The sequence below is a fragment of the Apis cerana genome, linkage group LG8 (assembly GCF_029169275.1).
Source record: "Apis cerana isolate GH-2021 linkage group LG8, AcerK_1.0, whole genome shotgun sequence".
Taxonomy (NCBI): domain Eukaryota; kingdom Metazoa; phylum Arthropoda; class Insecta; order Hymenoptera; family Apidae; genus Apis; species Apis cerana.
The window spans coordinates 1,697,877-1,725,204 of NC_083859.1; the positions used below are offsets into that span (position 1 = coordinate 1,697,877).

A 27,328-nucleotide genomic window follows, 5' to 3' on the forward strand; every position below is an offset into this window, starting at 1 on the left:
TAGATATTGTAAATGAATAGATGGTTAAAATAGTGTAGTGCTTTTTGGGATGCTTATTTTGCTTGTTTTGCTTATTTTGCTTATTTTTTTTCTTTTTTTTTTTTTAAGCTTTTTCACTATCAATCATTTTTCATTTTCACATCGATGGAAGTGTAAAATATTGATAGAAAGTCTTTTAATTTTAATTTTATTTTCAGCTTTAATCAGTCTTCCGCGCCGGTTTTCTTTACAACTCCTTTTGGTGCTCGTGTTGCACAACGATCAAAAGTTTGAACGTTTTGCAAACATATACCACACAAAGGAGAATTATTTGAAAATAAATAAATTTTCGTGCTAAAAGAGAGTGGATGGGTAAGTCGTGGTTAGAGTGGGTCTCCAATTCGCAGCAACCAAGCGGTGATACCTGGGAAATCATATTATTTAATATACAATATATAATTATATCATTATTTAGTTAATATCTGTAATACAATTATGTTTTATAAGAAGTAATATGAGCTAATTGGCTGTGTAATGTCCGCGTTTGTATTTTTCGTAGAAATTTTAATAATATGATAGGTGATATTCTCGTTTTAATTCTTAATATTATTAAATATATAAATAGATTTTACTTTATAATATATAATAAAATAAAATATAATATAATATATAATAATAATATATAATAAAATATATAATAAAAATATTTTTGATCTTTTTAAAGATTATTTTTTAGTTTATGTAATAAAATATATTTATTTTTTTATCTATGAAGTAAGATAAAAATATAAGTAATGTAAAATAAAAATTGGAAAATTATTAAATACTGTTATTTGCTTTAGGCACAAATAGTTCCAATTTAATGGAAGATTAAATATGAAAATTTTTTGTATTTAGACTGTGATATGAGAATTAATCTTTGTTGCTATTTCTCCAATGTTAAAAGTATGGTTCTTTAAAAGAATAAAATAGAGTAAGAATTTAGATTTAGCTCCATCTCTTGAGTATTTTCAAATAAAATTTTGATATCTACAAGATAGCGATGATTCAGTTCTTATCCTATTTTTGAAAAGATGTCTTTAAGATTAAAGAGATGGCATTATTGATCAATTCTATTTGCTCTTTGTTTCTGCGTGTTTCATCTATTCTGTAGATGGCGCTGATTCTACAATTTTTATCCTATTTATTATTATTCTTCTCTTTTATATTTGCTTTTGGCGCGTAGTTTCAAGATATTCAATGTTAAATTTTTTTTTATCTAATGTAATATGCTATAGAAAAATTTTTCTATGTATAATTATTTGTAAATAGAGAATCAAAGAAAATAATTTACTTATTTCAATTTTTTGGTTGGGATATTTAATTATTCCATTTTATTGAAATTTAGTGATTTAAACTTAATGAAGATTATATAGTAAACAATATATTCTATTTTTTAATTTTATAAAAAAACAACATATTAACAATTTATCGATAGTGAAATAGTTTTGAATAGTAAAAATATATTCAGTAAATTATAATTTTAAAATAAATGAAATCAGTCTTAAACAATATTATTTCTTGCCAATGATATTTTTCTTTTAGTAATTTTCTGAACAAAACTGTTGCTGATCAGATATAAAAAAATAAAAGAAACAAAGAAAGCAATTGGTGGAGTAAAAAAGAATTTGTTAAAGATTTAAGAGTAATGTTGAGGGTAGTGTTATATGAGAAAGGATAGTATTGGGCGAAAAAGGAGAGCGATGATTGGGCGGGGCAGAGGATGCGTGGTCTGGTCTAGCCCGGCCACATCCAGTCTGCCGCCGACTGCGTAGTTGCGCAGTATTGCCACTGAGTGTCGTGTGTGATAGTAGAAGAGGATATAAACGGTATGCCGGTGTACGGGTCAGCCCGACTCTCTTTCTCCGGTCCTTTGTAAAACATCGTATCTCCTCCTCGTTTTTAGGGTCGTTCACCCTGAACTCTAACGTGCTCGCGTTATCCTTCGAAATCCATTGTTTTTCTGCCGTGATCTTTTTTCATCGCATTATTCATTCTGATTGAATTTCCAGCAATTTCCAGCAATTTTCTGACACTTCCTTCTACGCCGAGAAACGTAAGCGATTCCTTTTCTGTTATCTTGCTGATCGAGATTGTTGCCACTTGCTTGCGTTCGAGGAAACTGTATATTCTGTGCTTGATAGATAAGCTACTATAGAGAGGTTAAAAGGATGTTTTGATTTCGAGGCTACTTTGATTTTTGAATTTGTTGCTTGATTAATATGGATTATTGAACAAAGAAGAATTATTTAGAGTTAAATGGATATCAATTGGTTGAAATTGAGAATTAGATTACTAGAAATAAAGTAATTTTAATATTTAATGTTTAATTATTTAAATAAATGTTATTAAAGAATATAGAAATATAAAATCGCAGATAATGAATTAAATAAATATTATTTGTTTTTTAAGAGAATAGTTTCTATAAATATTAGTTATTATATTCTGTTTAACATTATTACTCTATTTAGCGTTAATATTTTTAGATTAAATTAAATAATTTTCATCGAAATATTTATTTATTTTTTGTTTAATTTAAAATCACATAAAAAAATAATTTCAGAATAATTTCTTTTAGAAATAATATTTTTTTTTCAAAATAATAATCAAAATCACGAATATTATGTATACGAATGTTACGTAATATTATTTTACTGTGCTTTCTACTACATCAAATTATCCTTGTCTCTATTATTCCTGGCAAGGCATAATATTTGAACTGTTTTTCTTTATAGCTTAATAAGATTTATTATTTGTCATCCAACAACTCATATTTTGAATAAAACATTAACACATAACATTAAAGATTAATATAAAATTTCGAAAAATCATTTGTATTGTATTTCGTTCATTCGGAACAAAAGATGGTTTTGCAACTGTGAATAAATAGAAACTTTTTTTGAGAAATAATAACAATATCTCTAGTGATTGAATAAAATATTTAAACTAATTTAGATATAAAGCTATTCGAATTGAGTATTCTTTCATTGATTTTAGTGAAAGAATATTGAATTTTTAATTATAATAATTATTTTCGAATATTTTATTATTTTTATTTATCATTTCTTTTATTTATCATTTTTTATTTACCAGTTATTTATCATTTTTGTTGATTATCATTTTCATCAATATAATTGATATGATTTTCCAATAAACCTTCTTATATTATTGCATTATCTTATATTTATATTATCTTATATTTTCTTATATTTTCTTATATTTTCTTATATTTTATAAGAAATATATATTTATTATAAGAATATATATTTTATATTATCTTATATTTTCCGTAATATTGTATTTTTATATTTTGCATCTTTGTTTTTTTCTATTAAATTGTTAATATTTTAATTTTATATTTTTATATATTCTATATATGTTTTATTTTTTTAAAAATAGAATTAAAAAAATATAAATACATGATTTTTTAAATTTTAATTTTAGAATTGTTAGAATTCGTTGATCTAATAATTGAATTTTCATATTTAATTCATGTTATTATTCGTCAAAGTAAAAAAAATATGAGTAGAATTGATAACAGTAACGAAGATATAATTTGGATTTATTGTTAAAACGATCGCCATAGAAAAACAATTCATCGGAAGATTTAATGCGATGTGGTAGCTAATTTCTTGCACGCATGATATTCGGTTTATTTCACCGTCTATTTTTAATGGTACTCGAGCTAATCTGAAAATTTACTTTTAACAATGAAGATTTCTTTTTCATAATTTAATCAGAATAAATAATTATATTCGGGTAATAATGGAAATAGATCATTAATCATTTTTATTCAAACTTTAATTTGATTTATTTTTAATACAAAGGAAAAAGAGAAATAGAGAGAACATCATTTTTAAGCTGAAGTTATTTAAAATATTTTTAAATATATGATATATATATATATATATATATATATTATATGCATGTATATAATATATACATGTATTATATTTTTTATTTTACGTTAAAAAGTTTGAAAATATTTGATAATTAAATAATATTAATATTTTTAAATTTTATATTTTATGATATTGTTACAGTGTTATTAATGATTTTACAATGTAATAAGAAAGTACAGATTCATTTTCTCGATTTAATTAATATATTTTTATAGTTTATAGTTGTATTCTTCATAATCTTGTAAAACTGAGTATTAACAATCCTAATTCTTTTTGTAGAAGAATATTTCAAAAAATAAATTCTGAAGAAAATTTATATTTTATTTTATTATGATATTTGAATTAGTTATCAGAATCAATTTATGATTTATTATTCTACATTAATTATGAAAACTATTATTATAAAAGCGATGTATTAATTAAATTGAGAAAATTATATATAATAATAATTATTATAAATTACAAAAATAATTTACAAAAATTAAAAAATTTGAATCAAAATACCTTAAATAACGCGAAAATATTTTTCATTACTCTTTTTCTCTGCATGTTATATAAATAGTATATATATATAATATCAAAAATTTTTTAAATTCAGTCATTATTATATACATTATTATATACATCATTAAAATTAACATCAGAAAATTTTTTTTTTATAAAGAATCCACAGATTAATAATTTTTTTTTATAAGAATCCAAGATTTATAACAGCCTCCAAAACCACCCTTTACCGAAAAAATCGATAAAGGGTAGTTGAGATGAAGAATGTGTTGGTAAATGTAGGTGGATTTAAACGAAGAGTATCGAAATTTATTCCGGAAATACGCGCATGCACTGCTTTTGCCAACTTCCCAACGAAATACCGAATAACTATACTATGTAGTTATATTATGTAGATATATATGTTTATATCGAATGGTACATAGATACCACGCGGTAACGAGGCTATGTATTCTCTTTTACTTACATATGTATTGCATAATAGCCATATATATCACCTATGCGCCTATGAAAAATAAAAATTCGTTTTATCTATCGATCCTTGTGCCCGTGGTACATGTGTACAATCGCGATTCATTCGAGCATTTCAACCGTTTTTTTTGTGTTCGTGGAAAAGGACAAAACATCGCTTTTGTTACATAGCTTTTTGCATAGAAAAATATATAGTGCAAAGATATTTTAATATTTTTTTTTTCAAGTTTTTTTTTTCAATAGGAACTACATTATAATATATTTAAAAAAATCTTCAAGTTCTTCTATCTTTGATTTAAAAATAATAGTAGATTTTTTAGAGATGATTTTGATGTTTTCTTTGCGATGAAATATAAATAAATTTTAGCGTTTTTAATAATATTTTAGTAATTTTAATATTTGTAATTGAGGATATTGATTTTGTTTTTTTTTTGAGCATTTTTTATTCAAGATTTTTTAAAGATTATTATAATTTAAAAAATATATATACGTATATGTAACAAGATAGCTATTTGTGTATATTTAAATAAATTTTTTTATTTATATTTCGAAATAGCCAAATTAAAGAATGAATCTTGAAAGTATTTTATATTATTTAGAAAGTAAAATAGTAATAACAAAAAGTTGAATAATTAATTTTCTTTCTTCGAAAAAATTTTTTTAAACGAAAATTTATTAGTAATTAAAATTTATAGCTATTTTAATACATTAATATTATAAATTAATAATAATTTATAATAATATTATATTCAATAATTTTTTAAAATTTTCTTATAATGTAAATTTTGGTTAAAAATACATGACTTAAGTGATTCATTTCCTCAGCAATTATTCATCGATCACGTCTGTGTATCGGAGAAAGCTAACAAAGTATACACATCCGAGAAAAGAGAATGGATTGTTTTATCAAGAAATATAATCATAAAATATTTCAAATTGCCAATCATATGAAAAAATTTTAGAAATAGATTGAAATTTATTTGTAGTTGAAACTAAAATGCTGATATTTCTTAAAATGAAAATTAAATTTTTAAAATTTATGAAAATTGACTTAAATAAGCGATATAGAAAAAAACAAAGAAAATTTATGGAATCGATAAAAATTAAACGACATAAAATAAAATTTTTCCATTTTTTTATTACCATATATATATATATATATATATATATATATATATATATATATATACTATTAAATTATAATAATATTTCTAGGTAAATTCTTGATTAGAATAATTAATGAAATATATAATGAAAAAAAAAGTAAAAAGATAGTTATAGATATATATTAGTATTTGTTTATTAATTTTATTTTTAGTTACTTTTAATAATATGAATTTATATATAGAATAATCTAATAAATAACTAAATATTAAAAAAAAATTTTATTACCGATTATTGCATCACCAGAAAAAAATTTGGAATAAAATAAAATAAATAGTATAAAATAAAATAAGTCTAATTCGTTAACAAACAATAAGATAAAATGTAGTACATGTCTCTCAATGTGTGACTACATGTTATAGTAAAATTAATTTCATTATTAAAAAAAAAATCTATTCAAGTTCAGCAGAATGTGAATTGAAATGAAACGATTCGAAAATATCATTAGAAAAACTCTTTGTACAATCATCGATTCTTGAAAGAAAGCAACGATGCTTGACGAGCATTCACGCGTTTATTATCTTTTTTTTCTTCTCTTTTTTATAAAATACATTGTGACATTGTATTTGATTCAATAGATATCAATTGAGTGACCTAAATCTTGTTAACCATACACAATTTTTTTTTTCTTATTCTCTTTTGGAAAACGATTATTGAAAACTTTTGTTGTAATTGATAAAGACACTTACAATAATCTAGATTATGATAGAAAATAAAGGTTTTTTAAGATAGAAAATAAAGGTAATGAATAATGTTCATTACCATTACAAATTCAGAATGTTTTAAAATTATGAGAGCAATATCATTTTATCATTATTTTCTAATCTTGAAGTAATAAGTAAGAAATTCGCAAAAAAAAATTGTAGATAAAAATATTTTTAAATATAAAAAATAATTTTTAAATTAAAAATAACTTTAACAATAACGTTGGAATAGAATGAAATATCACGAAGATAGAAATATTTTTACGTAATCAAAATAGAAGAAAAAACTATGTTTGTTTTCTAAAGAAACATTTTAAAAGATGTTCAAATTAATCAATAAGTTATCTTATTAAATAAGTATCCTTAAAAGAATAAACACATTCTCTAAAATAATAATTCTATTAAAAAATGTCAAATTGATAAATGAATTATTTTACTGTTTTAAAAAATTATTTTATTATAGATACGTTCACTCATGCTTTAAGTAGAATAACACGATATTGAGTCAGACTATGCCATCCGCAACACTTCATTTGATTCATTAGAGAGAAAATGATGTCTTTGAGTTAAATTTTTTATCTATTTATAGATTCGTTATTCAAATATCTAATATATATATAATACATAAATGTTTCATTTGATATGTTCTTGTTTCTCCTTTTTTTTTTTAAATTTTTGTTTCGATGTTTTTTGCCATTTCACTGCATTAATTGATTTTAAATGCAGTAATTTTGTAATTGCTATCATGAATCCGATATGAATACATATTCGTCTATCGTTAGAAGCATTACTCGATACATACAAAATATCAAAATATCAATCAGTATGTCAATCAGTACATATTTATATGATATGATTTGCATCGTTGCATCGTTTTTAATAAATAATTGTTCCAATTATTTATCGGTTGAATCGAAATCGTTTTGAAAATATTTAAAAATAACATTTCATCTTGACATCAATAAAAAAGATTCATGATATATTTTTAAATATATTTTTAAAAATATAATATTAAAATATGCTTTTTGTTTTTTTAAAAATTTTACATAATATTTTTTGATATTAAAAAAATTAAAATATTAAAGATATATGTTTATATTCTTTGAGATAAAAAAAATATTTTATTATTTGAATATATACTTTGTTAAATATGAGAAATTTAAGATTTATGGACGCGCAACGATCAAAATTTAAATTTCGCGCTCCTAAAATTGAGGTATGAAACTTTCAATTACTTTTTGATTTAATAACAAAGTTTTAAATAAGAAACAAAGAATTTTTAAATTTAATAAATTTAATAAATTTTTAAAAAATTAATATAAATATTGATTAATTTAAAATTGTTTTAATAATTAAATTCATATCTTGAAAAATATTTCAATTAACTTGCTAAATTTTGTTTTTACAGTATTGGTCAATTATTACTCTCTCTTTCTCTCTCTCTCTCTCTTTCTCTCTTTCTCTCTCTCTTTATTCTTCTATCAACGAAAATTGAGAGATCAAGCAAGAAGATATTTAACGAATAGGAATGGATAAAGTGGTGTGCTCTTAACGATCTAAACGAATCAAGAGAACAATATCTAGCAAGTTGAGAAAAGAAGAAATTTCGTTGATAGAAAGCATAGGATTAAATACAAATGGCTACGCCACCGGATTCGCCGGGACCGGAAGAGGCCCTCTTCGACTTCGAGAGTGCAAGAACCAGACAACAGACTACAAGACCGGTTGCCCTTGAGGAATTACTCCGACAAACCAAGTTCTCTAGGCAAGAAATACGCGTGATGTATCGTGGCTTTAAACAGGTACATTGAATCCGAAAATATAGCTAGTGATACAGAGTTGTGATTCCTGGAACAACAAATAAGGATGTGAGTCATACTTGGCTGGTCTGACCACTTCTCAATTACTTTCGCGTAGGTTATGAGTTGAAATTTCATCTTTAAACAATGAGAAACAATTTAATTTAATTTAATTTAAATTCAAGGGCTTGTATTTTTGTAAAAAGTTTCTAAGTTTGATTTATTTGAAAACGAAGTCTAAAAAAAATAGAAAAAAATTATTTTTGTACGAAATCATCCATTTGCTGATTTTTTAAATTTATTTTTATTCCAATATTGTATTTTGTATAATTCTATATAAATTAATTCTACGATTTTAAATATCGAAATTAAGAAGCGAATTCTATAACTATATTTGTTTCACTTTGAAGGTTTTTTCAAGAATCATAACTATTCTTTATTTATATTACTCTTCAAAGTTAATTTTTCCATAGTGATTTGAAATCAATTTTCAGCATGATAGTATGCCAGTGAATTTTTTTTATGAAATGAATTCGATAATAATAAAATTTAATATAATAATAATTTTTGAAACGATAAAATAGAGATATTTAGTCTTGCATCAATTTTTTCGTAAAATTAGATACAATTGTAACATGTTATATTTCAACTAGACAATTATGTCGCTGGCTTGCCATCAATTTTCTTTCATAATTTTATTTACCATGAATATTCATGACAAATATAAATGTTGTAAGACTCTTTGAATATTTTCCTTTTTTCTTCCATTATATATATCATGTTTATTTGAAAATATTCTTTAACGAATCATCATCACTTTATTATTATTTCAGTTATTTTTAAAGTATAAACATTTCCATGAATAGCAAAGATAAATAAAAAGAATGGATTTAAAGGATTTAAAGAATAAGATGGATTTTTTTTAAACTTTTTTGACCAACGATTTATTTTTTGAAGTCCTTCAATTTATAGGTTATACATGTTAAGAGATGAAAATAGATAATTTATGCAATAGTTTAATCAACAATTCTGTATGCAATGCCAATGTTTTGTGAGGCGAATATAGCCTTGATGTTGAAACAATTTGCGCTTTATTTTTGCGATAAATGAAAATTAAAAGGAAAACGTAACATGCCATGCCAATGTCGTGTCACTCATAAAATATTTACACAGTGTTTTAAGAGTAAGTAATAGAAGCGATAGTTATTTCTTCTCGAGTTCAGGATTTTTTCAAGGTTATTGTTCTTTCTATATAAATATCGGAAGTAGTCAAGGCAGGTCAATATGATAGTTCAAAATAATTGATTGAAAGAATTTTTTCAAAATATTAAAATTTTCGTGGAATATTTTTTCTTTTGGTTTTCTGAAAACCAAATCAAATACAAAAGTTAATATATACAAAAATATTAAGATTAAGATTTATTTATTAAGTTAAAAACAATTTAAGTTTACATTGGATAGAATAGTTATATAAAAGAAAAAAAGCAAAATATTACTTTAGAATTTAGAAGAAGAAATTTTCTGTTATTTTTAATATTTTTAATATTTCATATTCAATATTTTGGCTTTATGAATTTCATAATGAAAGTAAGATATTTTTGGTCATCTTTCAAGAAACATCCAAGTTATTATTCATTCTTTTATTTTACTAATTACTAAAATAAAGAAAATTTTAATCAAAAGAAACAATACTTTATGTTAAATGTTTAATTTTTGGAATATTTAAATGTTCAAAGTTGTTCGTTCACATATCTTCTTTGAGAAAGTAACTTTTCAAACAAATGAATTTGGAACTGTAACAAAATCACCTGTACATTTCACAGTAATTTGTCGAGTTTAGAACTTTCTATTCTTCAACCAGACTTTATCTACATTACATGATATCTATCTCATTTGGATAAACCAAGAATAAATTCAACATATTAATCTTTCTAAAAGAAACATTTTCATTCATATAAAAACATTTTTTCCTGTATTATATATTTTTTATTTAGTATTTTAAAATACATTAGTATTTTTTATATTTTTGAACTATCAAGATAAATAATATTTTTATTAATTTTCTATTGTATTTTCTAATTGTTATCTTTGTTGCCATCTTTTTTTATTTCTTCCAAAAGTTTTAAAAATATTTATTTATGTCCATCAATGTTCAAAGAAATTATGAAAAAGAAAATTGGACATTCTTTGTTAAACATATATATATATATTATATTAATAATAATTTTATTAAAATTTCTACTATTATTTACTTTTTGGAATTGTCAATATTTTAATGCATGAATAATGTTATAATAATATTTTAATGCATGATTCTTTAATGAATTCAATTATCAACAAATATAAATCATTCATCAAACGCTCTAATTTTTGATATCTATAACGATAGATATAGCTATAACATGAAGTAGATAATGATAATTTGTCGATGAATATTATATTATTCGATAAATCCGTATTTTAACACATGTACACATGATTCAGTTTGTACTAATGCAATCAATTTCTAACAAATAATAAAAGCTTTCTTTGTATAATACAATGTGTCAACATCTGTGAAACATTTCGAATGGATCGATATATTGATCAGTTGTTTCATAGATGGAATGTAATGAATGGAAAATAGATATATACATATTTATAAAATATTTTTGCAATTAATCTATTGATGTTCAAAATTGTGAATTATGTGTAGTTTTTTTTTTTTTAGTTTCATTGGAAAATATATGATTTTTAACTTTTCCAACTAAATATCGTGTATGCTACTATCGATCTGAACTTTATGCTCTTACCAACCTAAAAGTGTGTCACGACGATTACTATTTCATGAATAAAGTTTTGAAATTCTACTGAAAGTTTTCGAATAGACATATGACTCGACTTTCAATCATCCATTTCATTGGAAGATTATATATATAAATTATATATATATAAAACAAGACGTATTTTGGAAGATTTAAATTATTAACAGGAAAGAAAGAGAAATTTTATATTTTGATATAAAATTATGAATTGAATATTAAAAAAAATTATAATTATAACATAAAAATAGAAGAATTGAATGATTTTATTAAGTGTAACATCTAATTTTTCACTTATGTATTCTGTTACATACTTTTTTTAATTCAATTATCATAAAATAATTTTCTATATTATTTTCAGAGATATTTTTCTTATATGTTACATAAATATTTATATTCATATGTTCTCTTTCTTTATTTGTAATTTATTTCATAAAGATGTCTCTATTGTATTTTTATTATTTTTAAAAAGGATTTAATATTTTTAAAAAGAAATTTTTTATATTTCTTCTTTATTCTCATGATATTAAAGAGAATATTTAAACATAATTAATTATTAAAAAAATAAATTAAATTAAAAATAAAAAAATTAAATTGCCTTCTAGAAAAAGATTATATCGGTTCTCTAAAGAGATCGAAAGGTTAAATATCGTACTTCTGTCGCAGCCACTTGTAGACAAGCATTTACACGCGACGCGAAACTAAAAGCCCTGAGTCTTAGAACGTTTTATGTGTATGACGAAAAAAGCTCGGATTTTTCGAGAGTTCCTTAGATGTTTTAATTGCGCTATTTCGTCACTATACGCTTGCCACTCGAGCCGTTAAGACTGGCAATTGTGTCAAGAGCGTGCGTTTGCACGATAATGAAAATATCTGTGCAAAGTATTGCAAGAATGTGCACAATATTTTTTCGAAATAGGTTAAAATAGTTTGAAATAGGTCAATGAACAAAAAAATTTAAAATTGCATATCATTATACATGTCTATAAAGTTATTAATTTTGTGAGTAAAAATTTTCATTATAAAAATTATAAAATTGAGTCATATTTCTACATAATTATGTACATAAGTACAGATAAGTGGTACAAGTACAGATAAGTACACATACACACACATATGTATTTATTTTATAAAATTTTTGTTTTAGTTATCAAAAAAATAAATAAGTTTTACATTAACATTAAATTAAAAATAAAGTATTTATATTTTATCTTCACAGAAAAATCTAATCAAATGTATTTTCTATAATATTGATGTATAATTGATTAGTGCAAGTTCGATATTTTCTATTCCATAGCTTCTTTGTCGAAGAAATAGTTATTGAAGAAACATAACATCTTCATTGTTTCTCTTGTTCTTTCTCTCTCAATCTTGAGTCTGGAAAGTAGAAATCTTCTTCTTTCTCTTTTTTTCAATGAAAGCGTAAAGGTTAGGCGAGTATTACCACGCTCGTCCTATTGAACTCGATTCTATTTAAGGGAATATGGCGGGAGTGTGTCGGTATCTAGTGGAAATCGAAGAAGGTCGACACCAGAGGCCGCGTCGAGGCCGGGACCTTGGCGTTTAGAAAAATTGTAAGTACTTATTTAGGCCCATGTAATAACATTCATGAAGATCGATAATATAAATGAACTTCTCGCTAAATTGTCGCTTTCTCGGATGTACCTTTGAATTTTCATGCATTTCTCTAAATTATTTTAGTTTATTCTGTTATAATCATATTCTGGATAATCAATTTTAGTCTTCTTACGGAAGCATAAATTAATGTAAATTTTTTTGTCAATGATAAATAATGATTGGTTCAAATGAATTGAAAATTTAAAAAGTATTACTTGATTATATATCGATATTTTATGTTATAGAAGAATTTAAAGAATATATATTTAAATTCTTATATGATATTAATTTCGACATATATTTTCTTTTATATTGTTTTAAAAATTTAAATCTAAAAAAAGTATTCAATATTGTATATTTTTTAATTTAGAAATTAATTATGTATTATTTATGGAAATATATGTATATTTTTTAGTTGAAAAAGTAGAAATAATTTTTTTTTATTTGTTTTTATTATATTATATGAAAAAACAAACAATATAAATACAGGTTAACGAGAATTATAAGAGTATACTTGACTGAAGAATGTTTCTAAAATTCACTAGTTTCTTCTTTAATCCAACTCGATTCATTTCATCGTTTTGTGAAAATTTCATCCATCTTTGTTTATTCATCATTGCATCTTTGTTATTTAATATGCAAACATTATAATTGTGTATTGTTAATAATATGTGTTACATATTAATTTCAATAGTAACTGCTTCAATTACAATTTACATGTCAACTGAAATTCTAATAAGGGGAATTTCAATATTCTCTTGAGAATAGAATTCAATAGCGCTGTTCCATATAATTGAAGCATATGTGTATATCTTCATAATTTACTTTCTCGATAAATACAAAGACAATGTATTATAAATAATTATATGTTCATTTTAAATATAATTATTAAAAAAACATTTAAATAATTGAATTACAAATTTTAATATAATTATTTTTATTAAAAAAATTAAAATTATATAATATTCTTTGCACATTTAATTATATCTTAAATTACATTTCCCATCTCAACAGAGTGATTAAATTATCGGAAATATGTGAACTTCCGTTGTAAATATCAAATTAAAAAGGTGAAAATCGATTTTTAATGTTAGAATTTCATAATTGATAGTTGTTTTCTATAAGATACAACCGTAAGAATGACCATTTTCTTCAACCATAAATATGATTTCAAAGAAATTATAAACTATAACCTTTTGAAAATCGATAAAATTTTATAATCGAATTTATTCCAATTTTACATCAAAATTTAAACAATATATTTTTTATCATAAAAGTTATTATACATTTAAAAAGATATATATTTAGGAAAATAAAATAAACATAATTTTATTTCAATCAATTTTTGAATATAATTAATTAAGTCAGTATTAGGATTAATATTATAAAGACTGTATCAATTTAATTGATTTTTAACAAATATTATAAAATATATATATAATATCTACTGGAATATTTCTCTATTCAACTACTGAAATATTAATAATATATGTTTGGTATTTCAAATTATATATCTATACTAATATGCAAAAATTGAATAATATTGCAATTGAATAATATTATAAAGTAATGTGCTTTCTTTAAAAATTAATAATAATTTATATTTTAAATTAAATTTTATAATTTTTATATGATTGAATCTTGGAATCATTTTTTTATATTCCAATATACAAAAGCACAATACAGAACGAGATTAAATATGTTTTCCTTACGAAAAAGAAGCAATCGAGAAAGAATATTCCTAGGATTGCACAAAACTGGATCTTTTATTTTTTTCTGACAACCGTTTGTCTTAATAATGAAAAAAGTCTTAGCACTGGCCTACTTTTGCTGCAATTTACGTACGGTTCTCGCATACTTCTTCGAAGTAGTTGCATACTCGTTGCGCTGCTCTTTTGTTGCCAACTCTTTCATTAGTCCTTCTCCATTGCGACGATCATTTTCTTCATGCTTCCTGAGGCAATGGATGAATATTTAAATGGAATGGAGACATTATCATTGAATATTATGCAGAAATGTTAATTATTCTATTGATATTGGAATTTCTTCCTGTACTTGCTTTGAATGCATCCAATCAATTAAGTTTAACGAATTTTGATCATTTTAATATAATATTAACAAATATTAAGAACATATTATATAGAAATATATACAAAATAAAATGTTTGTTTAATAATTTGTATTTTTTTTATATTATGTTTTCTATTTTATGCTTTTTTTCTTTTATATATTTCTCTAATATGTATATTGTCTCATTTTTAAATTGAATTATTTTTCATTTGTTATTTTTGATTTATATTTTTTGCACATAAGTTTATATTTTATTATCAATTTTCTTATTTTTTGAGCTTATATATTGAATATATCATTGTTGAATATTTGTTTAAAGATAGACAAATCGCTGGAAATTCTTTGTGATTCTTCAAGCATGTGTTTCGTATTCTCTTTCAGTTTCTTTAGTCTATTTCTAAAAAATAACAAAAATCAGAAATCAAATATCGCTTAATAATATAATAAAATATATAATTTTTTCTTACCTCATTACACTCTCGTAGATAGAATTTTCTGATTTTTTCGAGAAATTACACATTCGAGCTTTGAATTCTACTATAAACGGAATTTCCTTCAGTGCTAAGTCAATTGTCTCTCCAACTAAAGTCATATTATGTGTTATCCGTTTATTTTATATACAATATTATTATATTATATTATATTTTTTATTTTATCCAATGAATATTTTAATAGAAAATTGATTTATAAAAAATAAAATAAAGCTAATTCAAAGTATTGAATCAGAATTTAAAAAATTCTATTTTGAAATTCTAAATGTATTTATCAAAGCAATTTATCAAAAAATATTAATTTTTTTTTATTATATATACATATATATATATATGTATATATATGTAATTTTATACACTACAATCAACAAAAAAAATTTTTTTTTACTAGGAACATATCTTACTTTTTTCATTAAAATCGTTGTTCGACACATCGATACTTAAATTTTCGAAATTGATGGAACCGGAAGTCAATATATCGGCCAGTGCCATACCTCCTGCAGCTTCTATTTTGCAAGCACTCACATTGAGAACTTCCAAACTTTCGTTTCTTAACAGAACTAAAACAAACATAGACAATGAACTCTTGGGAATGCAATTTCAATCTGTTCTTTGCCTAAGATCACTTCTTTGAAAATTGTATAACCCTTACGGAAATCAAGTTAGTTTATACAAGCTAGATAAAGATCTACATAGATGTAAGATATATAAATTGTTCAATTGTAAAATTTTTTTCAATTATTCAATGAAATGAGTAATAATTTTTGTTCTAGGAAAAAATAAATCTAAACAAAAAACAGCGATGAAATAAATAAGAATTAATTTTGCAATATATTCATAATAATTATTATAAATTATTATAAATATTATTTTATTCATTATATTAAATATTCTACATATATATTCTGTGCATTTATGTAAGTTATATATGTAGTTATAAATCATGGAAGATTAACTATTCGATGAAATGCAAAAGTCAAACAAAGATTCAGGATAACTTCCGGCGAGAAATTAATGGAATGGAAGCACAGTGTTTGTTCTATGGGATACAATCGCCTTTCGATACAGTAGACAGTTTAAATATTGACTCATAAGAGGATAAAGTTAGTAACCCAATATCTTGTACACTTACAGGCACATATGTGAAACATCCCGTTGTCTAGCAAAGGGTTCATCCCTAGATTCAGAACTTTAAACATTATCGCGTTTTCCAATTTTAGCAGCCCGTAAATTATGCCAGCAACTCCTTCCGGTCCTATGTTATTGTTCTCCAAATGCAATACCTTCAACTTCTTGTGCAACAATAGGAATTCACCAATTGCCTGAGCTCCTATGTTTCCCAGTTTGCAATGAGAGAAATCTAGTTCTTCTATCTGTGTTTAAAAATATTAAAAATATAATATGAGGAAATTTATTAAAAAATCGATAAAAAAACATTATAGAAAAGCATATGAAAGATGCATTATAGAAAAAAAGGATTAAATTATTTGAAATATTAAGAGAATGTGTAGATGTTGAAATATAAAATAGATGGATGGCAAAACTTTTAAAAAAATTGTGAAATACTTTTTTTCTTTTATATTATTTTTCTAAGTTTATTGTTACATGCATAATATGAAGAACATTAAAAAATTATTTAAAATATGCAATTCTTTTTTAGATTTATAATAATATTACGAACATTATAGTTTTCCACCATTCCCTGAAGAAGAGCTGCAATACGTAATTGATCCACATTGCTCCTAGTTAAACTAAACTTCTTTAATTTCTCACAAGCTTTAATCCCACGACCAAGACCCAGACAATCTTCAATGGAAATGCTTTATTTTTTTTTATTTTTATTTTCAGTTATTTATCTATTTTATTATATAAATCAAATTTTAAGAAATATGTTATAATTTGGAAAAAGAACTCACTCAAAGTCTTTCCATTCAAAACCATCGTTCATATAAATCTGTCCAAAATTAATGCGAATTTCCGTAAGATAAGGAAAACGTGGTAGAATAATATCTAATGGAATGTGATTAATAGGATATTCTCTATCTTTTTCACAAGGATCTTCCTCGTTTAGAGATATTCTTGTTTTCCTGTGATATTTTAAGCAAATAATATATTGATTACATAATATAAAAACTTGTAAAAAGAAAGATTTCAATTTTTGAAACTTTATATGATCGAGTAATATCTTTTTATCTTTTGTAAATTCTTTTCAAATTATTTGGCTCTCTTTTTTATAAATATATCTATTTCTTTTTTAAATAATTTGTTTATATTTTTTATCTGTTTATATTTTATATTTATTTAAAATAAATTTATTTACCTTGTAGGTATGAGAGAACGTATCTGTATGGTGTGCACGTATTTATACACTAGATCGATCATTTTTTCGCATTCTTCCTTTTGCGCTTCGAAGAAAGTTGGATCGAGATTCTCCAAATATTCGCTAAAAATACCTTCGCAATAACGTCGTCGCCAACGATTACCATGTATAGATAAATCATTGTGTTCCCATCTAAAATAATTCCAGTCTTTTCATGTTTTCGCATTAATATAATTTAAATTTTAGGGTCACGTTTAGTAACGTAAACCAAAAAGAAATTTCTTTATGAAAATTCTATAATTCTCGTGTTGTAAATATATATGCGTTGAATAGAGTGCTTAAGAGGATGTTTGTTGAAAGACTGCCAACAAAATTAATAGAATTGATGTTGTATAAAATATGATATATAAAAATCATATACTTTTCTACTTTTTAATTAATAAATTAAATTTGGAATTTGACGTTTTTATGAAAATTTGAGAAATTTTTTTTTTAAATTTCTGAAAAAAAAAGAGAGAAAGAAATCAATTGAGAATTTTTTTATCGAGAAAGATACTAATCACTATTTCTAAAATATAGAATTAAATGTTCTTTTTGTTTTTTTATTTAAAATTTTTTTAATTTCTTATTTTTCTATTTTCTTTTTCACCATTATTATATTTTTATTGAAATTTTTTTTATAAAATATTTTAATTTTTTATTTTGTAAATTTTCAAATTTTCTACCTTCTACTTTCTTTCTATTATTTTTCTATTATTTTATTTTAAAGTTTAATTTATAAAATTCTAAAAAAGAAAAATTTAAATTTCTACAACTATTTCACCTAGCTTTCGAGCAACGTTCCCAATAATAATCATCTTCAATTTTCTTTATGGTCAATTCAAATGGCAAATCGGTAGACAAAATTTCTATTAGTTCATTTCTGTCCTCGCATGTCGGTAATTCTTCCAGTATTGGATTTCTTTTCCATTCAGAGGCTATAACACGAAGAGCAAGGGTCTTTAAGCTCGGAACTCTGTCCACGTCCCAGTAAACATCTTCCGACCGAATTGTTCGTTCAGTCTCGGTCGGTAATTGTGTCGTTTCATCTGAACATCTTTTAGAAAGATATTAATATTAAATATATTTTCTTATATTATTAATCTTACAAAAATATAATTATAATAAGAATTTTTAGTAATTTAAAAAGAAGTCTATAAAGTATTTAAAAAATTAGAATTAAAATATTGAAAAATTATGTAAGATTAAATAATTTTAAATAAGATTTAGAAATTTGAAAATTATGAAATTATGGAAAATTAGCTAATTAAAAAATTAATTATAAAAAATAAAATAAAAAACTTACCGGTATGTTTCAAATACATATTTCGGTATAGTGTACGGAATTTTCATTTTTACTGCTTCTTTTATGCATTATATTCATACGTATGCAAATATCCACTTCGATTCATTTCCTTCTTATCTTCATCATTTATGATCTGTTTCAAATAAAATTTATTATTGGCAACGAAAACTTCTTTTTCCAATAAATTAATATATTTATTCTTTGTATTTTTCATAAATATTTATTTAAATGATTTTTTTTTAATTAAATTAATATTCATATTGATATACATATTTTTAGGAATGTCCAGAGGGTGTAGTACACGAAGATTTATTTAAGGATATCTATGCAAAATTTTTCCCCCATGGCAGTAAGTTTAAATTAAAGATCCTTATCTCTTGAATAATTATTGAGAAATTATTTTAATATTTATTTGTATAAATTGCAGATTCTAGTCTTTATGCTCATTATGTGTTTAAAGCATTCGATGTTAACTGCAATGGTGCCATGAATTTTAGGGTAATTTTTATCTTTCTCTTATTATTTCTTTTTTTTTCATATTTTTTTAATTTTAAAATTCACAATATTATTTATTTATCGATTTTAATTAATCAATTCTTTAATTTTCTAATTTATTATTTTTCATAATAAAAAGAAAAAAAAAGAAAAAATTCAAATTATAAAAAATAATATTTCCTTCAGGATCTTCTTGTCATTTTATCGACTTTGCTACGAGGAAGTATCTACGAGAAATTACGATGGATCTTTAAGCTTTATGATATAAACGGTGATGGGTGCATCACTAGGGGCGAGTTATGGGAAGTAGTGATTGCGGTACATGAGCTTATGGGTCGACGGCATCACGCTGAAGAGGAAAGGAAAGCGAGGGAGCAATTGGATAGGGTGTTCAAGAAGTTTGATCTAAACCAGGATGGTATAATAACAATCGAGGAATTTATGGAGAGCTGTTTAAGGGTACTAATGTTTTATTTCACTATTTTATCATTTCTTTAAACAATATCGTTTTTTCATATATTATTCATATATTTTCATATATTATTATTTTTTCATATATATTGTTGATAACAAAAAATACTATAAACTATTTAAAAAACTTTGAGTAACTTTTATTTTATTAAGATATAAATATAAGAATAATTATTAAAATGAAAATTTAATTATAATAAATAATATGGTAATACAATATGATTAATAAAAATAATTTGTTTAGGATGACGTGACTACACGGTCGTTGGCAAAGTTTGATTACGCGTTTTGATCTCCGGAGAAGGAAGAGCCCCCGGTGATGACCACAACAACGCCGCCAACGCCGCTCTCTACTACTACAACTACCTTTTCACAATCCCAATCGCCTTCACCACCGCCGCCGTCCTACTCTTTGCTGCCACCTATTCCACCGCCTTTGCCTTCTCAACCACCTCCAGGTTATACCGTTCAAGATCAAGAGCTTTATATGCTCTTAGCAGCGCACTGGTGGAATCAACCGGAGGCTCCACTCTTTTGCTAAGCGTAATTTGATGAACGAGTTAATTTATTATTCTTATTTGAGATATATATATATATTTTTCAATAATATAATTGTAAGTGATAGAAATATGGTTTAAATAGGAATAAATTTCAATTAGTTTTAGGTAGTATAATTAAAAAAATAAATAAAAAAAATATATATATATATAATAGCATTAAAATAAAAAATATTAGAAAACAAGTAGAAAAAATAATGAGAAAAAAATCTAAATCTCAAGAAAAATTTTTATACAAATATTTTTTTAATAGAATTCAATATAATTTGAATTCATAATCTGAATTCAATTTTTTTCCAGGATAGGATGAAATGTGATTCCCAAATTCTACAGTAAAAATTCCAATTTCAAGAAAAATAAAGAATATTAAAAAAAAAGCAAAAAACGAGAAAAATAAAAAAAATCAAATTCTTAAAAATCTTGTAAGTTCAAGAATGTAATCATGCTCGTAGTCAATAGATGAACGAGCTACATGTATTTCTTCTTGCAGAAGAATTATTTTATGTCACGTAAGGTGAGCGTTAAACTATAATATTCAAACTATAATGGAAAAAAAGTACTTCCTTTGAGAGAGGGGAGATAAACGACTTGTCAATTGTGGAATTGAGATTAAAAACTCGAGTCAAAAATTATTATGAGATGAAACTAAAAAGAAATATTTCAAATTAAATTAGAAAAGCAAAAATTAAATCAATTAATATATTATAAAGAATGTAAAATATTAATAATCTTCGAAGAAACAAAAACATTACGGAAGAAACTAATTAAGAATCTATTATATTACACACTGAAGAAACGTTGAAAATGTTGAAACAAAATGAATTCGAAATGAAACAATATTTTGTCTTGTTTCACTTCCGTGCCAAATTCTGAAAACCTATTTTATTTCTTTCATTAGCAATGGAAGGATATATGGCTGTGTATACGATTGAAAGACAATTTTATCTTTATAATTACTATGAAAAATAATGGAAATGATGAAATGTTTATTAAGTATTGATCTGAAGAATAATTAATTGCGCACAGAATATTTTAAATTTGTATCAAAAATAATTTTTCATAAATCAAATAATATTGAATATTTGGGAACAAATAAAATAAAAAATTTCAAATCAAATATATATTCTTTAATAAAGATTTTCTTCTACGGATAAAAATTATATTATGCAAAAAATTATTAAATTTAAAATTTTATTAAATTATTAAATAAATGGCTAAATTGAAGAATATAACTCTTTGATTTAAATCTGTTGATAAAATTTTTAGCGAAATATAATTAATTTGAGCAATATTTCCTTTATACGCACAAGTACAGGCAGAATTAAATGTAGTTAAATATATTAAATATAGTACCACAAAAATTTGAAAATTAAAACTGATTGTGTAAAAAAAAAAATCAAAATAATTTCAAATTTATCAAGTTCAAAATGATATAAATGATTAATTAATCAAAAATATTTTAAAAATACATATATTCGATGTGTGTAATTTAACAATTATATTTTTTAGAAGGATATTTTCTTTTTTCAAATTTAAATTTTATCACATAAGAAATTTAATAATATTCTGTGCTTGATAAAGAAGCTATATTTCTTCGAGGAAATATATATTGATTTTACTTATATGAACAATTTACACATTAAAAACTTCTTCAGTATGCAACGAGCATTCGGCAATAGAACCTTAGAAATGTTAAAAAGATTGAATTTTCTATTGGAATAATCTCAAATAATTTAAGAAGAGAAATAAAAAGGTATACGAACACAATGTAGTTCTCCTGAAAAAGGAGCAGAACGATATTCTGCTTTATCATATTAATTATATACATTGTGTGTGTGTGTGTGTGTGTGTGTGTGTGTGTGTGTGTGTGTGTATCTTATATATATAAGGTCTCTATAGGATTCAACCATTTTAAAAGTTATTTAGAATTATATCGTAGATATAAGTGATAACAGTTTTCTAATATTGATTATTGGTTAAAAACGATTTTCATACAAACATATATATAAGCAAACATTAAAGAATATTATTAAGATTATAGTATTATTCAATAGAAAAATAAAAGGGTGTTTCTATAATTATCTATATTCTTCGCAAAAACACCAAATTGCAATAATCACTTAGTAATTCAAAGAAAAGAAAACTGAGGGGAAAAAGAAATTAAGAAATAATTGTATGAGATTACACGAAATGATTTTGTTAAAAAATTGTACAATTTATTGTCGATTGAACTCACAACAAGATAATCAGTAGTTATAGGCAGCTTGCATTGATTTTGAAATCGCTAGTTTTTCTTTTTTGAATCATATATATATATTTTTTTTTCAAGTTAAAAAAAGATTTTGCACCTTCAAACATGTTTATATTCAATTTAAAGTTTTCTTAATAATTTTTAAAACTTTTTTTTCATCTACTTAAAAGCACTTACATTTAATGCCAAAAAATTTTCTTTATTTCAAATAAATTAATTTATTTTTAATAATAATAAATAATTAAATATTCGTAGATAAATCAAAATTTAGTCTTTTTAGTCTCTTAAATAGTTGTAGTTTTCAAATATCAATTTATAAAATTATTAATTATAAAATTATTATATTAATTATTATCCATTATTAAATGAACATTAATTTGTAAAATTATTAGAAATACCTAATAAAAATGATTTATAAATGGTAGTTACCTTACATTAAAAATTGTAGGCAATACGTACATGTGTATAATATATGTACATATATATATACATATACATAATATGTATGTATATATATATATATATATATATATATATATATATATATATATAAATTTTTTATGTATTAAATCTTTTAAAGTAGAGGCTCAAGTTAGGAAAATTTTAAGATAAGAACCGTTTGTTAAGCTCTTCATAACACTCTTGCACTGTTATTTGTTAATCAATGAATTCCTTCCACCATGATGTTTTAATAAGAAAACAAGTAGGTTGCTAAGCGCGTTCTTATAGCAACTATCTATATATATATTAAATAAAGATAATTGATTCGTGCTCAGATAGAATCTATAAACAGTTCAGATCTTTCTGTTCCAATAATTATTATATGTAGTATATTATACATTTAAATTTGTATAAATTATATCATTTTATATTTTTTTAAGCAAAAAACAAAAATATAACAATTAATTTATTAAACTTTTTTTATTTTCGTATAAAAAAATAATTAAAATTTTGTTATTAAATTTTTAAGAAGTTAAAAAATTGAAAATAAAAATAAAAATTGAGTTGATTTTTAATTCTCAATAGAAAAACATATTTTTTTGCAACTTTTGAGAATAAAGATTAATTTCTAAATCGTTTATTCACAATTATTTTATTATTATTATATTTTTATTATTATAAAATTTTATTATTATATAAAATTTAAAAAAAATTTTAGTATACTTATTACAAACTCTATTTTATTATATAATCATTCATTCAATCAAATGTTTAAAAAATTTATTAGCAAAAATAAAAATCTTTTTAAAATGAAATCTTGCTTAAACGATTCAGATTAACCACGGATTTAATTAATTTCATTTCCGATTAATTTCATTTTTTTTCTGATAAAAATTTGTTAATTTTTATATTAACAAAAGAAGATTGAAAGTATGTTATAAACAAGAGCCATTGTTCCTAATGATGAATAAAAGCATAAACATGTATAAAGTGTTCACAACGGTTAACAAATTCAAGTATTATTGTGAATATTAATTAAATGCAGGTTGTTTCTGCATCTAATTGAACAAGTCAATTGTATCCAGAAACAGAAGAATTCAATAAGTAAGAATTTTGGAACAAATTTCTTGATTGCATAAAAGTTTGAATACTGAATGAGAGTTTTTCACTGAATTTCCCATTGAATAAAAATAAAATGAGCGAAATCGATTTAAAAAGCGATTATTAATGTTTTCTGACAACAATATGCGTATACCACATTCAATTTAATGTGATGAAACAATTTTTACATATTTTCTAAGAAAATCAAGAGAGATTTTAGAAAAAGGAAACAACGAATGTTATAATTAAAAAAAAAAAAAAGAAAAAACAGTTTTTTATACGTCAAATAATCTGAAGAATAAAATCTTTAATAAGAAATAAAAACATATAAAGTATTTCTGGTTTTGAAATAACGAAATTTAGATTGAAAAATACCGTAAAAAAGCAATTTTGTATCAATGATGTTCTATATAATGAAATTATACATAGAAATAATTAGAAAACTATATTTATAATTATTTTTTTATATTTATAATTAACTTTTGTTTTAAATATCTTTATTTTTTAAATTATTTGATTAAAACCGGAAATGCTCTATATAATGAACGATGATGCTTTTGAATTAAAGTTTTCAAACACCATATGTTCAATATTTTATGATAAAAAAGATTTAAACACAAACATTTGATGATTATTTTCGTTATGAAAAAGGAACTGAAAATTTAAATTCTTTGTCAAAAAATTAAAATAATTTTATTTGAACAAATTTTAAAATATGGAAAAAATGAATATTATATTTTTATCAACAATTTATCATAGCTTATTCTTTTTAAAAAATGTAATTTAGATCATTATATATCGTGCATGCTTATTGGTCATTTCAAAATTGAGAAAATCGTCAAATTAAAATATAGAAGCATAAGATGTTTAAAAATCAAATTTTAAAGAACTTATTAGATAATTAAATTATTAAATCTTGTATGTATTAATTTTATGTTGAAATGAGTATAATCATAACTATACAGAATGTTTCAAAATATAAATAAAAAATGAATTTTTTTAAAACTATTTTTAAATTTTCAAATTTTTAATCCACTTTTTATTTTCAAAAAATTTGATTTTTGAAATATATTTTGAAACATTTTGTATAAGTCAATGTAGTCATAGTCAATTCATGAATATTAGAGATAATATAGATAATAATTAACTTTATTGACTATTGGGATTTATCTTGTTCATCTGTAAAATTTTTCAATTGTATCAAAATTTATAGGATACATGCTTTCAACTTGTAAATATACTTATTTGCTTCTTCATGTATGATCTATCCAAAACGAAAAATCTAATAATTGATTAGCAGTTATTAATTAAATCAGCGATTAGTTTAAATCGAATTAAAGAAAATATATATATAATTGTCATTAACAATCAATGATTAATTTAATTTAAGTTTCTATATAATTTCATTTAGGATAAACAACAATATAATATATATATCTAGCTTTTTTGATTTCTATTAATTAATTCATTTATTTGAAAATATTTGAAAAGAATGTTTATTAATAAATGTAATTTATTTTTTAAGTTCTAAGAAACTTATTAAATGATTAAAATTTAAATTTAATCATGATAGCATAAGCACGAATAACGAATCAAAATTTGTTACAGTAGTGACATCTAGTGTGTACGAAATATTCGGTTATAGTTCATAAAATATACAATTGATAGTTAATCTTAAAAAAAGTTTTTTTATAACAAAAAATTACAATTAAAGATTAGATTAAAATGAAATCGATTAGCGATTGATTTCATATCGCCAAAAAATTTAAAATAGTTGAAATTTAATATTAATTATAATTGAAAAATAAATGATTATTTAGATTATTCAATTAGAAATTTATATTTAATCGACAAAATATATATATGATAAATTCTTGTTTATATTATTTATAATTTTTTAAACTTTCGTTTCTTGTTGTTTTTAAGATTATAAGATTATATATATATATATCCATTTTTCAAAAAAACTTAATTATATATCTTTACAATAAAATGTTTTGTTATAAACGTTCAAATATTCAATGATATATTTCAATGATATATTATATTTAAATTTTTATATTGCTCTATAATTCAAATATCATTATTAATGTAATCATACATTAATTGCGTACATTAAAACAAAAATTTTACATGATACAATTCATAATTATCGTATTATTTTTTATTAATCAGGCCTTTTTCTAATATTTTTAGCGTCTATGTCGATTTTTTATACTTACGTTAAATCAAATAATTATAAATACCGACAATTGATTTTGAAAATATATATATATATATATACACATATTTGCAACATATAGATAACTTATATCTTGTAACAATTTAATTGTAAATTCACAAAAATAAAGGAATCGTTGTAATTAATCATTAAATTTTATTTTAAATTATTAATAGTGAAATAATAGTAGCAATTAAATAAACTAAATTAAATTAAATAAATACAAAAACAACAGGATGTACCATCACCAAAACTATAATAATTATTACAAAATAAATATATATATATTATATCCATATTACATCCAATATTTTTTATCTTTGAAATATTATAAATAAAATAAAATGTATAAATATAATAAATTCCAATCAAGTAATTTATTTCAATATCATTTTATTTAATTTTATTTTTTAAAAAATATTATTGAGAAGTATAACAATATAATATTGTTTTATATTTGTTATTAATATTTCTGAAAATTTATTTAAAAAGAGGATTTTTATAATCAAATTTTAATAAACAAATATTTAAAATAATTACTTATTTTAAAATTAGGATTACTTAAAAGTTACATTTATATTTTTT

The 27,328-nt window shown here is 22.5% G+C and overlaps 2 protein-coding genes across 16 annotated transcripts; one reads left to right on the plus strand and one right to left on the minus strand.

The window, feature by feature from the left end:
• Window positions 1–1,742: 1,742 nt before the first annotated feature.
• On the plus strand, window positions 1,743–26,889 carry LOC107996721 (Kv channel-interacting protein 1). 15 transcript variants are annotated; one of them, XM_017054932.3, is made up of 8 exons: window positions 1,743–1,847; window positions 2,031–2,074; window positions 8,380–8,565; window positions 19,486–19,555; window positions 19,634–19,704; window positions 19,888–20,160; window positions 20,417–20,715; window positions 21,030–26,889. In XM_017054932.3, the coding sequence occupies exons 3-7, from the start codon at window positions 8,401–8,403 to the stop codon at window positions 20,462–20,464; spliced, it is 627 nt and encodes a 208-aa protein (XP_016910421.1). In that variant the 5' UTR covers window positions 1,743–1,847; window positions 2,031–2,074; window positions 8,380–8,400; the 3' UTR covers window positions 20,465–20,715; window positions 21,030–26,889. The 15 variants fall into 15 exon arrangements, with proteins under 15 accessions (XP_016910421.1, XP_061933878.1, XP_061933871.1 ...); XM_062077894.1 differs by having other exon boundaries at window positions 21,035–26,889; XM_062077887.1 differs by having other exon boundaries at window positions 1,746–1,847; window positions 8,172–8,565.
• LOC107996716 (dynein regulatory complex subunit 5-like) lies at window positions 13,772–19,339 on the minus strand. The gene is made up of 9 exons (XM_017054891.3): window positions 19,207–19,339; window positions 18,685–18,957; window positions 17,862–18,053; window positions 17,458–17,628; window positions 17,223–17,361; window positions 16,674–16,914; window positions 15,946–16,101; window positions 15,518–15,632; window positions 13,772–15,447 (listed from the first exon to the last, which is right to left on the minus strand). Exons 1-9 carry the CDS (start codon window positions 19,251–19,253, stop codon window positions 15,330–15,332), a joined length of 1,452 nt encoding a protein of 483 aa, XP_016910380.1. The 5' UTR covers window positions 19,254–19,339; the 3' UTR covers window positions 13,772–15,329.
• Window positions 26,890–27,328: the final 439 nt, after the last annotated feature.